The 17,455-nt window shown below is 35.6% G+C and overlaps 1 protein-coding gene and 1 long non-coding RNA gene across 3 annotated transcripts in view; both read left to right on the top strand.

Annotated features, from left to right (window-relative positions):
- msrab (methionine sulfoxide reductase Ab) overlaps positions 1-6,252 on the top strand; it is a gene marked incomplete at its 5' end in the record, with an annotated part of 30,399 nt that extends 24,147 nt beyond the window's left edge. The window contains 2 exons of one of the 2 annotated variants that reach the window (XR_013819416.1): positions 4,452-5,196; positions 5,303-6,252. Coding sequence is in view for 1 of the 2 variants with exons in the window: in XM_079853492.1 (XP_079709618.1) it covers positions 4,452-4,625 (174 nt within the window). Of the gene's footprint in view, positions 1-4,451 lie in introns of both variants that reach the window. The other variant, XM_079853492.1, reaches the window with a different exon arrangement.
- An 8,576-nt stretch (positions 6,253-14,828) lies between these two features.
- LOC307148154 lies at positions 14,829-17,455 on the top strand. Its single transcript, XR_013819417.1, has 3 exons — positions 14,829-14,884; positions 16,820-16,877; positions 17,378-17,455. It is a non-coding gene; the product is annotated as an uncharacterized lncRNA (long non-coding RNA).

Here is a 17,455-nt window from a genome sequence, read left to right as displayed (position 1 = left end):
AAGCTTAAATGAACACACACACACACACAGATGTAGTGAGGATGGGGGGGGTGCACCCCACAAACTGCATGTCAGCAGGGGTTAAAATTGACCATTTTATGTGTATTAAAGTGTTTATATTTATAATGTTTTAAAGTGTTCTTGCTAAATAAAGAAAGGAGAAAACATGGATGAATTGGACAGACATGCAGTTATTTTATATATATATATATATATAAAAGAAGTCTCATGCTCACAAGGCTGCATTTATTTGATCAAAAAAGTCAAAATGTTTGATCAAAAGTTTTTGGAAAAAATATACAGGAAAAAAGTAATAGTTTATTAATAGTTTATTCCTGTGATGGCAAAGCTGTCAGCAGTCATTACTCGCAGTCAGTGTTACATAATGTGCTAAAGATGCTCAAGAAACATCTCTTATTATTATTAATGGAGAAAACAGTTGTGCTGCTTAATATTTTTTGTTGAAACGGTGTAACTTTTTTCAGGATTCTTTGATTAGAAAGTTCAAAAGAACAGCATTTATTTGAAACAGAAATATTTTATTATTATATTTCACTTTTGATAAATTGAATGCGTCCTTGATTAATAAAATGTTGTCTAAATAATGATCGATATATGATCATATACGAGAACTGGTGTTGTCTGTGTAAATAGTATTACAAATAAATGATTCTATATGGCATGTGAAGTTGTAGGTGATATGACCTGAAACCTATAGGCCTTTTTAATGGAACGAATGGCTCCGGATTGCATGAAACCTATTTTAAATATGTTTATTAAAAGTGCGACACATCTCCTAGACTTTATAGCATTTCCCTGCAGTCGATGCTTGTGCTTCTCTCCTTATCCTTTTCTCTCTGAGGGCAGAGCAAATCTGAAGTGGTTTCGAAGAGCAGCTTGGTTACATAAGCAGCAGCAGTGATGAGATTAGACATGTTAGCCCAGAGTCTTGTTAAAATATTGAGGAATGTGCGTGTGTGTTTGCGTCCGTCTTACTTTGGAAAAGCACAACTGATTGTCTCGCAGTGGAGAGTGAGAATTTGAAGAGGGACAGTGAAATGAAAGATAGACGTGATGAGTGTGAAGAGATTGATGAGGCCTTTTTGAGGACTCTTCCATAAGGTCAAGCTCAGGTGATGAATCCGACATCACATGCAGACGGGAAATGAATTATTAGCACCCGTCGAGAGTTGCACTCCATCAGAGTCTCTCAAAACTCTGCCATCAGTGAGGGCAGTCAGGGAGAAGGAAAAGCAGGAGTGGGAGAGGAAGAAACGCTCTTTTAAATGCTGTGGATGAGGACGGGAGGGGTGCTGTAATAAAATGTAGGAATTTGCAGAGCATCAAAGAGTTTTTATTCAGTAGTGAAAGAGAGCGAGACGCAGGAAGAGAGAGTGGAGGTACAATTCTGCTGCAGTGAAGCACTTTCTCAGAGGAGTTATTTTAGGGATTTGAATTGAAGTTTGTGAATTTTCTTTTTTATCTGCTTGTGTTATGCTGCAGACATCAACATTTGATTTATTTATTTATTTATCATGGATATGTTCTTTTCATTGCCCATATCAAATAAGGTGGAGAGATGAGTTTTTTAAAGAAAAAGACAATGCACAAATGGGATAGAAAATCATTTTAAAGTCAATCTTTTGTGCAATCTAATGCTATCATTATTCCCACTTCAAAATGTTATCATAATATTTATTATCAAAATAAAATTTTGTAATATGTAAGCTTTTTTTTATGAAATGAATAGACCGTATTGATGTTGCACCCATATGCGTCTTTTTTAATTCATTATTATTTTCTTTAGTCATGTTTTTGTTTGTTCCCTTTATAACCCATGTCAAATTTTATGTCAAATTATTTTTAGCTGACATTAACCGATTAAATTCACAATCTAATCAATTTCCGTTTTTCTTTTCTTTTCGGGTGGAATATCCTTTTATTGTGAAGCACGTCAGTTTATGGAAACCAAATGCGTTTTGAACGGTGTTTGGTTCTGACTTTAAGAATAAAGGAAAACGATTTAATTATCATTTCGACCATGTTAGCAGATTTCGAGAATGAAAAGAACCATGTAATAATCATAAATGTATAGTAATTGGCAAGTTTTTCTTCCAAAATGCTAATCGCTAGTGATGCCTAGCTCAGGTTCCCAAAAGCGCTCTATCTAAAAACAAAATCTCTCTCTCTCTCTGTTCCATGTCATGTAATCTTAAACACATAGATGCTTTGATCTGTCTCCTCTCACGGGTCACATGACCCTCCGCTGTCTTATTCCCTCTCACAAAATGCAGGAACAGCCAAGTATGACAAAATGGATTCCTGACTATATCTCATGCACATAGACACAGACACACACACACACACACACTCATGCTTACATGCAAACTAAACATGGGTGGAGATGTGCATAAATGCACAGAACATGCAAAGAACAGCCTTGGCCTTTACACTGTTCTTTTACATAATTCTGTCGTCCTCTTGAATGTTTAGCCTAAAGTGAATCACACATGCATTTACAGATGTGTATATATACACCTACACATGCTTTTCTATTTGTGCTGCAGAACTATACAGCTTCTGATATATAAGCAAGAAAGCTAAGCTAAAACACTGTCACAGTTTCCATATTCAGATATTTTGCAGAATAGCTTTTTGGTTCATAGAAAGAGCTGCATTAATATTCATTATTTATGTTGTAATGTTAAAAGTAGGACAAGCTGTTGCAGTTAAACGTACACGGGGACTGTGTGTGTTAGCGTGCTCTTGTGCAGATTTGTGAGTGTGTGTGTAAATAGTCTTATAAGGTGAGTTTGTGCCAGAGACCCACAGAGAAACCCTAAATTAAATTCAATCTGATGGGAATATTAAGGGAATTCTGGTTGTGAAACAGCTGTTATGAAGACAGTATATACACCAGAAAATAGTTGGACTAATATTAACATGAGTGTGTTTAAGGATGCAGAAACCCTTTTGTGTTAGTGGCATTAGTTGAGTCATCAGAGTCACATGAAGCATATTCAGATATGCAAATGCTTATGTAATCTCTCTCTCTCTCTCTCTCTCTCTCTCTCTCTCTCTCTCTCTCTCTCTAAATCTCTCTCTCTAAATCTCTCTTTCTATCTCTCTCTGCTTGACTGTCCAGAGAAATGTTCTCCTCCACCGGAGAGACACAGACCACCGAGCTTTGACAGCGCCAAGTTTCTGACACCTTTTCCACACACGCACATACAATTTCCCCAAATTTACACTTCCTCTGCTTTTAATGTACACTATTTGAAATAATTTGCACAATTTAAAGGGTCATAAAACCGGGCTCAGCAATAAAGATTTTTTTTTCTGTTGGCCCATCCAGGCCAGGAACATTAGATTTGTTCTTGACCTGCCAATGTAGGCCTAGCCCCAAAAAATAAGAATTAAAAAAAAATATATATTTTTTTTAATTATTTTAAATATTTTGATATGTGCCTGAGGTATTAATTAATTAATAATTTAAGAAAAGGGGAAACCGATGTGCTCTTTAGAACCACAGAAAAATGCCTAAATGAACTGAATTAATTCATTTATTTATTTAAAAATTTTTTTTTTTTTTTTTACGGAACATTTTCTTTACCAAAAATAACAGCATTTTATTTATGAGTAATGACAATTATTATTATTCTTATAAATAACATTATAAATAAATAATAATGAAATCATAATTTTCTCACATCACTCTTATTAATTTTTCTCATCAAGTGTTTGCTCCTCTCTTTATGCACACCTGGCTAAATGCTTTCTTCATCTTCCTGTTCACTGTAGCAAGTGTAACCATGTGATAATCCAGTAAGATCATTCTCACCTTTTTGCCTTTTAAAAATATTAATTTCACCGACAAGATTTTTAAATACAAAGCATATGGGAAATGTTGGCTTTATGTTGTTGTATAGGTATCTTTGTTTTTGTTTATGTCCCAGCTGTTGTCAGGATATCAGGATGTTATGGTGCACATACAACCTCTTTTGTTAGACATTAAATCAGAAGCGGAGTAAATGCAGCAGACTTCTGTCACCACCTAGTGACTGACATCTGAAACTACATACAATTCAAAAAGGACAGTTGTGAAGGCTCAAAAACCAGCACAATAATTCTTTCCTCTTTTTCTTTCTGATCTAGAGACATGTGAGCTTTAGAAATACTGTGATTGATGTTCAAAGGTGTTTTGTTCTCTATGTTTTTGTACTAGTACTACCTAAAGCAATTTTCTGCTGTTGGAGTTTACAGAAGTGACCCCTAGAGGGAGACAGAGTCCCTTTTAAAGAGTTTTGGATGCAATGCTTGGCTTTAAAATCTCACACAAGTGTTGTCTCAGTTCAAATCGAGTTGTTCCTCCCTAGACAGCAATCACATTTACCCTCTTGATATCAAGAATGTGTCATCATTTACCGTCTCTTTCTCTGCTCTTCTGCTAGGCGCTGGCGAGGAAAGGCCTGGGTGAGATCACCACAGAGATCCGAGAGCACACCGAGTTTTACTATGCTGAAGACTATCACCAGCAATATCTGCACAAGGTGCCTAAAGGATACTGTGGGTTAAAGGGCACAGGGGTCACCTGTTCTTTTGGAGGAGAAAAAGATGAACTCTGACTCGGGGCACACAGACATAATTGTCTGCTGTTTTAAAGGGATAGTTTATCCACAAACATTTTGTCATAATTTATTCACCTTTATGTAGTTCCCTTTTTTTCTGAGGAAAGTCATACTTAATATTTAATATTCTTCTGAATAGCTGGGTTATCGTGATCTAAATCTAAAACAATAACAAAACATTTCTCATTTTTGTTAAGCTTCTTTTAGTTAACTTTGGCCTGGTTTCACAGACAGGGCTTAGATTAAGCCAGGATTAGGCCTTAGTTCAATTAGGACATTTAAGTAGCTTTTATAAACGTGCCTTAGGAAAAAAAAAACATTACTGATGTGCATCTTGAGACAAAACAATGACATTGGCATATTTTAAGGTATGTCAGTGCAAGTTGCATTCAGTTAAACAGCTCAAACAGTCATTTTAGTCTGGGACTAGCTTAAGCCTTGTCTGTGAAACCGAGGGTTTATGTACTAAAATAATAATTAAAAAAAATAAAATAAAAAAACTTATTAACCTTAAAGTGCTCGCCTGTGGTGAAAATCCTGTTTTTAATCTTGTTTATATGTCTATGTGGTGTTTTAATATATTTGAAGACAAACCATGTGCAAATTCATCAGTCAACACCATTGCTGAGTATTTTCTCCTTATATCACTCCAGATATAAGGAGAAAATACTCAGCAATGGTGTTGACTGATTGATGTATGGCAATCCAACCTCTATTCATTCCCAGGATATGAATTCTTGATCAACAATTCAAATTTCACTAGTAAAAATGTTAATTCTTGATATCAACAATGACGTCATCACTCACAGAAATACAAATTCTTGGTATCAAGAATAAATTTCAGCTTTTAGTCAATTTTTTTTTTTTTACAAATTTTAGTAAAAACTTTTAATTCTTGATAATTGTAATTGTATTTTCCCTAGTGATATGTCACCATAGGCTGCCGTTCAAATTCAATTTTTGATATCAAGAATTTCTTTCTTGTTGAAATTCCAATTTCACATATCAGAAATACAATTCTTACTAGTAAAAATGTCAATTCCTAATATCAAGAACTCAGTTTTCACTAGTTGAAATGTTAATTCTTGATATCTGAAAATGTATTTCTGATATCAATAATTAGGAGAGTAATTTCAGACATCTGAAAATGGCTTTGTTACTAATAACAATCACATTCATGATACCAAAATTAAAATTTTTACTAGTAGCAATTTAATTGTTGATATCAAGAACAGACATTTGTTGGCAAGCCGTTTTGACTTTAATTCTCAATATATGAATTATTGATATTAACAATAAAATTCAGAAATACAATTCTTACTAGTAAAAACCTTTATTTTTGATATCGATAATTACGTGGTTGCTAGTCCAAATGGTGAACGGGAACATTAGCATTTGTGTAACATTAGCAAGCAACACATTATCAGCTGTTTGAAAACGTAGTCAAGCCAAAGTCTAATATCAGTTACCGTTGTGTCCGATGTTGTAGAGAGCGATACATAAAATGCATTTCTATTCTGATACATAGACTTGTATACGAGCCTGTATAAATCGCTCCATTTTCTGCGGAATCAGTTTCTGGTTCAAACATATATGGCTGAATTAAACCAATATTTCCACTTGCTATTGTGTAGCATTTACTACAGTTGACTGAGTGGATCAGGTAGTCCGAGCTGGTGTGAGTGATTTGCAAATTCATGGGTTCCGGTAAAATGAAGCAACTGTGCATGTAGAAATTATTTTCACAGGAAAAAGCATTTAAATATGCCATTTTGATAATCAAAGATGAGTTTTAAGGGATACAATTATTGACTACAGGGGGACTTAGACTACCAATAAACCAATAAAAATAACAAAACTACTAAATATTCAAAACTACAAAAAAATATTAAAAACATTAACAAAAACTATAATAGCATATCAATGATCCTAAAATAACACTGCTGTAAAGCACAGAAACTGATGGTCACTCTTTTTAGTTAAAATAAATGGGGATTATAGGCTAGCTTTCATGTTTTAAAAAGGAGAACAACATTACTCACCCAAAACTATCGTATGGTATATATTCAGAAGAATATCGTGCTCTAATCGTATGCACTATTTCACTGTGCTTTTGTGTACTTTTTGTAAAGTTTAAAAGCGTAATTTTTTTCCACATGTAAGAAATGCAAACCTTTTTTATGTTGAGGTGAATTACTCTTTTAACATGGGAGTGCTGTTTTGCAAGTGTATTATGTGATCCATGTGTAAAATGACAGATACATGTGTAGTATGCATGTAAAAATGGATTTTCCTGACAAAATGTCGATAGTCTAAGTTGGAGCTTCAAAGCTAGCAGCAACCTTCTGCCAGTGATATTTCCTGAAGCTAAATCTGTCATACTGTCTGCTCTAGAGCATCTGCTCTGTGGATGCCTTGTGCTCTGGCCAATCTCTGATCTCTGTGGACATTATAGTTCTCCAGCATTCTAATACATCACCCCCTGATTTAAAATACAAATGACAAATTCTGCCTCATGGTAACATGCATTATAATGCTTGCTTTGTGAAATCCGGAGTTTTCATGACCATTCGGAAAGGTGTACATAAGACTGTTTACTTTAATATGCTTTAGAACAATTGTAAAAATAGAATTTAGCTTCTAGCTTATCCCAGTGACCCAGACCATGGGCAGAGAGACAACCTGGATCAATGGCCAGTCATCATCATTATTATTATTATTATTATTATTATTAATCAGGGAAAATTCAACTATTCTTCTTTTTCTTTATTGAGCCGTCAAGTTGCACATGTAATGTCTTTTTACCACTAGGAGGCAGCGCATGTAAATATAAAAAGCATATCTCTGAATAGATTAAGGCAATTTATAAAATGTGTGATTTCTGTGCCATTGGCATCACCAAACAACAGCAGAAATTACTAGAAAAGACAGATTTGTCATTGCTTTACAAAGGCTTGTGAAAGTAATTTAGGCCTTAGTTTAAATACGTGGGTCGTTTGAAGAGACTTGAAAGCTGGAAAAAAATGTGGTTGGTTGGCAGTTGGTTTCTAGATGGTTGGTACGTTTTTCTGGGTAGTTGTGGGGACACTATCAAAAATAGTCGATCTCCGAATGCAACGTAACAGGGAGGAGAGTAAAGATGGAAAGCTCCTAAAGCTTAGTTCCATATAAATTCACGGATAATTTGTTGTTAGTGAAAATCAATATTGACCTTGTATTTGGAAAAAGGATGCTCATACAAGAAGCAATACTAAAATTCAGAGTCAGTTCACTCACATTCGGAGATCGACTATTTTTGACTGTCAAAATGCCGGCGGACACAGCTACAGTGAGTTGTTCAAAATCTCTGTGTACACAAACAATGTTCTCAATGCTCGAGTTCATGTGTAGAGCGCCTGGTGATACTTCGAGCAAAGTTTCATGTTGTGTCGAGCCTTTTTGGTGTTTTAAAAATAGCGATTTTTGATGCTATCATAGTATAGTGCCCCATGCACTCCCATTCAAAAGGCAATTTGACCGAAAACAAAAATACGGTCAAACTTAAAAGTGCCGTTTCCATTCTAATCATGCTTTTAAACGAAAGTTCGCCTCGGGTAGATTAACAAAAAGACCTTAGGTTGCATTTTGGCGAGAGTTACTCTTTAAAGCTTTAGGGGGAGTTAGAGCAGAAACGACCAGAGCCAGAAGACAATTTTCCAAATGTATTTTTCTGTGTTACACAACACAAATAATGTCATACAGGTTTGGTATAAGATGTGGGTGGGGAAATGATGACAGAATTTTCATTCTGGTGTGAACTATACCAGCCTGCTTTAAGTGGGTTATTGTAAATATGCTGGTTTCACACCTCAGCTGTGTAAAGTGCTGCACATGAGTCAGCTGCTCATTTTAGAAAATGAAAAAGAGCTTGACAATAAGCTGAATCTGCTGACTGGCCTGACCAGAGCCGCATACTTATAATGCTTATATGTTGATCTGTCAGACTTAAGCAGCGGTAACTGCCCTTGTTTACCTCTTCTTTAAGTTGAATATGAAGTACTGATGGACTGGGCCTGACTTTGAGTGAAGTTTAAGTGATATCTCTGACATGGACTCTAAAACAAAGGCTGTGTGCTTTAAAACTGTGTCAAGGGGTTGTAGAGCCGTCAGAATGGAGGATTCTGGGAGCCTTGTGTGGTGTGTTGTCGTCTGCTCCTCAGCTGATGATGTCACTGTTATCTATCATCTCTGGCTGTGTCTCTGGGATGAGACACACACATGATTCACACAGCACCTGTATGAGCAGACAGATTTCTGGGAAATGATACATTTATCTTCACACTCCCACGTGTGTGCTATATGCACCTACCTGTTTTCACCGCCAGACATGCATAGGGGTTACATACACACATTTCTGCTATGTATGGTTCAACCATAGACTGTAAAAAATACAGCTTCAACACAAGGTTCAAGGTTCAGGTTCAACACAAACATTGGCGAAGGTCAGATTACCAAGATTTGTTAAACAACTGCTTTCTTTTTTTCCTGTGTAAATTGATCTTCATACAGTGGTCACAAAAAGTCATTTGTACACTTAAGTCATTAATGTCTGAATTACAATAGACATTTTCTTACAAGTAACTTGTATTGCTTTATTATTTGAATATTTCATTATTATTCTATGCATATATGTAATTTAACTTGTCCCTCTTTTTTTTTATTGAATGGGGCCAACCATACATTTTAAAATATGCACTGTTTCAAAAGTATATCCATGATAAGTAATTAGTGGTTTAACATGATTTTAGTGTGAAAAAAAAAACGCTTACCAAGCATTTCTGTAAAGTTGTGTCCAATTTTACAACACCGTTGGCATGATAACGTAATGCCTAAAACCCTATATTGACCATAAAAGATAATGTGAAAAAATGTACAGCTCAAATAATGCACAGGTTTAACAGAAGAATTAATGTGAGTGTGTTTATAAACTCTATCTTTTAAACTCCAAAAATTCTACAAGTTCAAAACTCCAATAAATTCTAATGCTACAAAACCTGACTTTTCACGTTAAATTTTTAAGAAATCAAAGGAGTGTGTGTGTGTGTGTGTGTGTGTGTGTGTGTGTGTGTGTGTGTGTGTGTGTGTGTGTGTGTGTGTGTGTGTGTGTGTGTGTGTGTGTGTGTGTGTGTGTGTGTGTGTGTGTGTGTGTGTGTGTGTGTGTGTGTGCCCTTGTTTATATTACATTGTGGGGACCAAATGTCCCCATAAGAATAGTAAAACCTGAGATCACCTACATTGTGGGGACCAGCCAGCGGTCCCCACTTTTCAAAAGGCTTATAAATCACACAGGATGAGTTGTTTTGAGAAAGTAAAAATGCAGAATGTTTCCTGTGATGGGTAGGTTTGGGGCAGGGGCAGTGGCAGTGTAAGGGGATAGAATGTACAGTTTGTACGGTATAAAAACCATTACGTCTATGGAGAGTCCCCACAAAGATAGTGAACCAGACGTGTGAGAGTGAGTGAGAGAGTGAGAGAGTGATAATCAACATCATGCCACCAAGTTTTGTATTGAAGCCGGAATATTACTTGAAGTGTCCAACCTTTTTTGGGACTGCTGTATATCGTCTTTAGTTGAATTACTATGTCCAGTACAGCCGCAAATCTACCAACATTCACACACAGGTGTGGTGGCATGTTCATTGAACCAGACACACACATGCATGTACACACACACCCTGACACACTGACAAATCTAGAAAAAGCTTTTTTGTTGACCGCAGTCTGATTTCCTCTGCTCTATTTTCTCTTTTCTTTTCTTTTTTCTCTTTGTGTCTATCTCTTCCTGACACCTGTGTGTAGGTGTGGACCGTGCTGCAGGTGCTCTCTCTCTCTTTTGCTTTCTCTGTCTGTCTCTGTCACTCTCTCTCTTTCTCTCTTCCTCCCCTTTCCCCCCTTCATGAGGTTATTTTGGTATGATGGTGATATTTTTTGCATTTATGCACATGTTTCTCTCTGGCTTGTATTTGCCACATCGCTATAAAAATCAGCTTGACTCTGGGTATGTCCCCTTGTGGTTACTGCTGCCTGCCTATCTGATTAATCAGCGGGTGAAAAAGTGTGTTGCTGGAAAAACGGCCTCACTTGTATCTCAGTGAAATGAACTATATGTGGGACAGCAGTTTAGATCTCTTTAGCTCTTTATGTGGCTGTCAGACAGGCTCTGAAATGAAGAAAATGAACAAATAAATTGTCGTTATATTAGATATCAGTGTTGTTATGTGTGATATTATGCGACAATATGTGTTAGGTTATGTTGTGATATGTAATTTTTTGTGTAATGTTCTGTTTCGTGTTATTGTGTTCTGTTTGGTTATATGTTCTATATTTGTGTGATGTTATATGTTTATTTATATGTTATTATTTTATGTTGTGTGGTGTTTGTGTTATTGCGATGTGTTGTGTTAGGTTATATGTTTTGATGTGTTATGTTGTGTGTTTTTGTGTTCTGTTATGCTGTTGTTCTGTTGTGTTATTGTGATGTGTTATGTTATTTTTAGGGCTGTCAAACGATTAATCACGATTAATCGCATCCAAAATAAAAGTTTGTGTTTACATAATATATGTGTGTGTATGGAGTATAATTATTTTCTATATATAAATACACACACATGCATATATATTTAAGAAAAATTTGTTATTTATATATAAAATATTTATATATAATATAAATGATATATAATATAAATATATATACACAATATATACATGCAAATATTTCTTAAATATATAGAAAATAATTATACACCGTACACACACATATATTATGTAAAAACAAACTTTTATTTTGGATGCGATTAATCGCGATTAATCGTTTGACAGCCCTAGTTATTTTATCCTTTTGTGATGTTATATGTTATGTTCCATGTGATATTGTCACATGGATGACCTTTGTTATGTTATGTTCGGTTATATGCTGTGATGTGTTATGTTATACAGTATATGTTGTTCTATGTTTTTGTTATGTTATACGCTGTGTTGTATTATTTTTTGTTATGGTAATGTTTTGCTATTTGTTGTGTTCTGTTTTATGTTGTATGCTGCGTTGTGTTATTGTGTTATATGTTGATATGTTATATGTTATGTTATATGTTATTTGTTATTTGTTATATGTTTATGTTGTTATGTTATGTTATGTTATGTTATGTTATAGCCTATGTTATGTTATGTTTATATGTTGTGTTATGTTTATATGTTGTGTTATGTTATATGTTGTTATATTCTGTGTTATATGTTATGTGTTATGTTATGTGTTATATGTTGTGTTATGTTATATGTTATGTGTTATTATGTGTTATGTTATATGTTATGTTATATGTTATGTGTTATAAACTAGGCCATTTTGTGAGGCATATCCATGTCATCAAGTGGCCTAATTAATCAGAATTCACCCTATAATTATTATTTTTATTTATTTCAAAATTATGTTGATTTTATTTATAACATAAATATTTATAACAATTTATTATTATTATATTTATATCATAATTTTATTTATAAAGGTTAATATATATGTATCATATATATATCATATATATATATATATATATATATATATACACACACACACATATATATACACACACATATATATACACACACATTTATATATATATAAGAATGATAAATACATAAGGACTAGAAATCTATCTTAAAAATATATATATATTTAGTAATTTATTTTTCAAGTCATTGGCAGGTGAGGCCAAAGGTTAATTTTGGACCTTGCTTACAAAAGATCAGCTACTCTTTCTCTTCTCTGTGTCTGTATTATTCCTCCCTCTGTCTCTGATCATATTGGTGACTTTGTGCAACAGTATGAAGGCAGTGAGTGTGACAGAGCCAAACTGTCCAGGTGCAAGTGTCTGACTCCTCCCTCTCACTTACACACACACTTCAGCACAGGATGAAGACACTCGGCAGTTATTTCTGTGTTTCCTGTCTTGGGTCTCTCTCTCACACACACAGGTGCAGTGGAGAGTCACTCAGTGATGAGACCACCAGCCAGTCACATGCACGTGTGTTTTGCGACCGGACACGATGACACACTTTGATATTCCCCTCCCACCCCTAGAGAGTGTGTGTGTGTGTGTGTGTGTGTGTGAGAGAGAGAGAGAGAGAGAGAGAAGGTGGGTGGTGCTGTTACTACAGGGCCAAAGGTCAGAAATCCCTATAAGGGAAGATGTGTAGAACAGAAGAAAAAAAATAAAGGCAGAGAGAATGTGAGAGAGGGAGAGACACCGGTGCTCCACACCGCCCACATCTCGCAGATGTGCTGCCCGGAGAACAGTGAAGCTTACTGGGCAGCACAGAGACAGCAGTGTGCCCTCAACACACACACATACGCGCTCTCGCGACCAGGCGTGATTGCTCCATTAGAAGGTTTCTCAGCTGTGGCCGTTTCTCACACACTCGCATACAGCTGCGAACACACAATTATAGCCTACTTTGACCCTCACGCACAGACGCTCGCTCGCTTACGCACAGACGCACCTTTGAGTCTATAGTTCACATCCCCATCAGACCCCTGGGTATTCTGAGAAAGGCCACATGCAAGCACATATAAAGCTTTTTGTAGCTCATTTGGGTCAATGAAACGCTTCGTCCACTGCTATCAACCCATCAACTGATGAGGAAACAGGAAGAAGAAATGTGAGAGTGATAGATATCAGTGTTTTCTGGTTAACGTCGACAAACTTAATCTCATTAGAACATCAGCAAACTCTTCAGATCTTAGATATAACTCAGTTCTGGACTTTTCAGCTGACTTCTGAAAGGAGCAGAGTTTAACCTTTATCTTCTTTCGTGAGTTGCAATAACGCTCTTTTTTTCACAAGAGAAATTTTTTAACTGCTTAGACCCATGATTCTCAACCAGATGGCCTCAAGATGACTTTAAAATACAGAAAAACAAGAATTAAATAAGCTAAAATAAGTCACCTCTTTATCATGTTTTTTTTTTAAAGAATTATATAAGTGTGAGTTCTAGACTTGGAAAAGTCATGTAAATTAATCAAATCTTAATAATGTATCTTGTCATGTAAATAAATAAACTCCATGAATATAAATTGTTCTAGTTATGGCAAGTTTTTAAATATTTTATCAGGTATAAATTGTGAGTAATTTTTTTTAAAATACTTGAAAATCATGAACCATTGGAAAAGTATTGGGGCCTTTGAATATTTTTGTGGACAATGGGGGGCCTTGGGGTCAAAAAGGTTGAGAACCACTGAAAGTTTTATTGCTGAAAACTGAAAACAAAAATGAATTCAACATGTTTATTCAGTGATGGTGTAATATCCTTTGGCAGAAACCCCATCCACTGTTCAGATGACTGATTCATGTATAGCCTACATGTTCAAACTGTCAGATCCTTGCAGAGAAAGATGTTCAATCAGAAGTTAAAACACTCATTCACTTTCACTTGAGTATGAACTTTGTCTTAGATGTTTCTTCCAAAATGAAAATGAAAATGTCCCTTTAATAGAAGTGTAGGCCTATTGTATTTCTTTCATGAGTGGCTCCCTTTCAATTCACGAGTGTGAATAGGCTTTAAGCTGAACGTCACATGAACAAACAGGAAAACAGATCTCATTGCATCCGCTTGTCAGAGAAAGTCTTAACGTTAACGGCAGTACAATATGTACTTTTAAGGAAAACTTTTTAGGAATCAATCTGCATATGCGATGGACATTGTTTATGCTCATCTGTGCTCGCTCCTTTGAAGGTATCTTGAGTAAAATGGCTCAATATTTAACAAAGCACATTTAATAGACCTGTATCAGAAGTGAAGTGACCCTTTTTTCTTTTTCTTTTTTTACAAAATACAGAAGTTTGTTGCGCATAACCCCATTTGAATTCAATTGGCCACACCTGACAGGAAGTTGAACTGGACAGGAAGAGGAAGTTCATTTATCAATATGGTGAAAGCCCTATAGGCCTAAACCTTCAAAGCTTTTGTCAAGGTTTGTCTTGTCAGACTTTAGTTTGAAATTACAGTTATATTAATTCCAATTCATTGTAATTCTACTTTCTTACATTAAAATAAAAGCCATTCTTGTTCTGAATAGCACCACCCTGCTGTTGTTCAATACTTATTTTGAACATATTTTAACTTTTGATCCTAATTTGAATTGAGTTTCCTATTGATCTTTTCTAATTTCCAGAAGAGACAAATGTGAGATTGATGTCGTCTTCTTCTCAGGAGAAAAAGCAAGAAATGTAAGTAATTTGCTCTGCCTAATCTCATTGTTACTAGGAAAAACACTTGCGATATAACATAGATCTCATTAGTGATTTGTCTTTCCTGTGGGTGGGGCTTATATGAGACCCTGTGAATGTTCAGGTATGTGCCGATCTGTAGGTGTCGTTTTTGTGTTGTGTTCGAGCTGAAAAGCAGATTGTTTTTCAGCAGATCTCAAACCTGGGCATCCTGTTGTTGTGCGATCCGCTCTAGCCCTGTAAAAGGTATCAAGATGTTAATATCAGCACAAAGAAGTGATGTTGTTTTTACTGCGGTTAAACAGGGCTCTTTCACTGCACACACACTCACTGCAGCAGGCCGCAGAGCGCAGAATGCAATACTGCGTGGGCGAACATCACTGTAGCTTTCAACTGCGTGGGACAGACAAATGTGTTTGTATCTGTAAGTGTACATGTATGGGTGTGTGGGTTTCTGTGCGAAGGACAGGTTGAGGACGGGTGCAGAAAGTGTATTTCTCCAAAACAGCATCTTGCTTTGCCCCGCAGTGACTCATTTCCATTTGCTTTTGCTCTGCACCGTGCCACCTCTATGCACACACACACACACACACACACACACACGCACTCACACACAAACACACACACACACACAGCTAATGAGCATGTAGTTTTTTTTTTTACGTAAACCTAACTATAATTACTTTAGATTAACCCATCCCTAAATGCTAATCTTTATCCATGAATCATTGTTTTTACAAATATTAGTCCCCAAATGATTATTTTCATTAAACCCACAATCATGCAACAGTGTCACATACTGACTTAATCTCTATATCTAGTTCTCACACACTCTACAATAATAGCAATTTAATTTCTGACAGAGACAATAATCAGTCACTGCTAACACTTTACCAAAAGGTTCAGTTTGTTAACATTATGCCTTTATCATAAACTAACAACGGACATAATTTTTACAGTACTTATAATGTTAGTTTACAAATAGACTTTAGTTTGTTGTTAATTCATGTTAATTCATAGTACATTAATAATGTTAATTTATACAACTTGAAATGTTAAAACTATAAAAATTAAGATTAAACATTAGAGGCTTATTTTTAAGTAATCTTCATTCTGTATGTACTCAATTAAAACACACACACACACACACACACACACACACACACACACACACACACATTAGCAATTACATGCTAAGAATCGCAAGCATCTATGGTTTAATCTGTAATACACTTGATTGGCCACTGAAGAACTAGCCGATGGAATATGTGGAGTTTTTTCTGCTATTATTTGCTGGGAATTTATTTATTTATAACATATTTTACATAGTAAAATATGATAAACAAGCTACTAGTTCTACACTCTTTTAGGTCAGAAGGCATGCTGAAAGCATTATCAGATTAGCCAAAATATTTAAAAACCAACATTTGCTGGGGATGTGTAGAAATTTGTGAATGATGAGTATTTGGAAATGAATGAGCCTACTGATGAGGGACCTTCCTTACTGTGTCATCTGATGCTTGCAGGGAAAACCCAGCCATGACCCTTACACAACCGTTGCAATTTCTATTACAACAGCAGTCATATATGGTTTGAATGAAAGATATATATATATATATATATATATATATATATATCTGAACTGAATGTTAATTATATTTAACATAAAATGATGTCAAGATGATGTCATCGTCCAGCTCAGTTCAGTTCTCATCCAATTATGTCAGTGCAGTAAAATCAATAATTTGCTGAATTTTAAGTGTCCCCAACTAAGCAAGCCAGAGGCGACAGAGGCAAGGAGCCCAAACTCACTCAGGTGACAGAAATGGAGAAAATAAAAATACTTGTGAGAAATCAGATGAATGAACATGGTGTTTATTTACATGGTTTAATTCCAGACTGCATCACAAGTCAGATTGTGGATTTATCTTTCAGAACATTTGATCCAGTTCCTCCTGCTTGAAGATCGGATACATCACACCAGAATTTGAAGGTAGGAGGAGTTGAAGCTGGCCAAAAAGTCTGTGCAGAGGACTTGTCTGGTTCTCGTGTTTTTGCTGATATATAATATATAGGCCAGGTTTCACACACAGGGCTTAGATTAAGCCTTAGTTCAATTAGGACATTTAAGTAGCTTTTATAAACATGCCTTAGAAAAACAAAAAAATAACTGGTGTGCATCTTGAGACAAAACAATGGCACTTACATATTTTAAGATATGTCAGTGCAAGTTGCTTTCATCTGAAACAGCTCAAACATGCATTTTAGTCTGAGCTTAAACCTTGTCTGTGAAACTGGAGGATAATGTGATATATAATGATAAATGATCTCTCTCTCTCTCTCTCTCTCTCTCTCTCTCTCTCTCTCTCTCTCTCTCTCTCTCTCTCTCTCTCTCTCTCTCTCTCTAGGAGCTCTCCTATGGAAGCTCAGCTGTGTTTATTTCTCAGGCAGAGATCTCACTGATGAATGTTACTAACCTGGTTACTTTTACAGAATGATCACCTCTCTGTTTGACTGATAAGAGGCAGGGAGGATCGGTTCTTTGGGAGGAAACCACATTCGACATCTCTC

This window comes from Squalius cephalus (genome assembly GCF_949319135.1).
Source record: "Squalius cephalus genome assembly, chromosome: 20".
NCBI classification, from domain to species: domain Eukaryota; kingdom Metazoa; phylum Chordata; class Actinopteri; order Cypriniformes; family Leuciscidae; genus Squalius; species Squalius cephalus.
The sequence above is the reverse complement of the archived record's forward strand: the minus strand, read 5'-3'. Positions and strand labels throughout refer to the sequence as shown.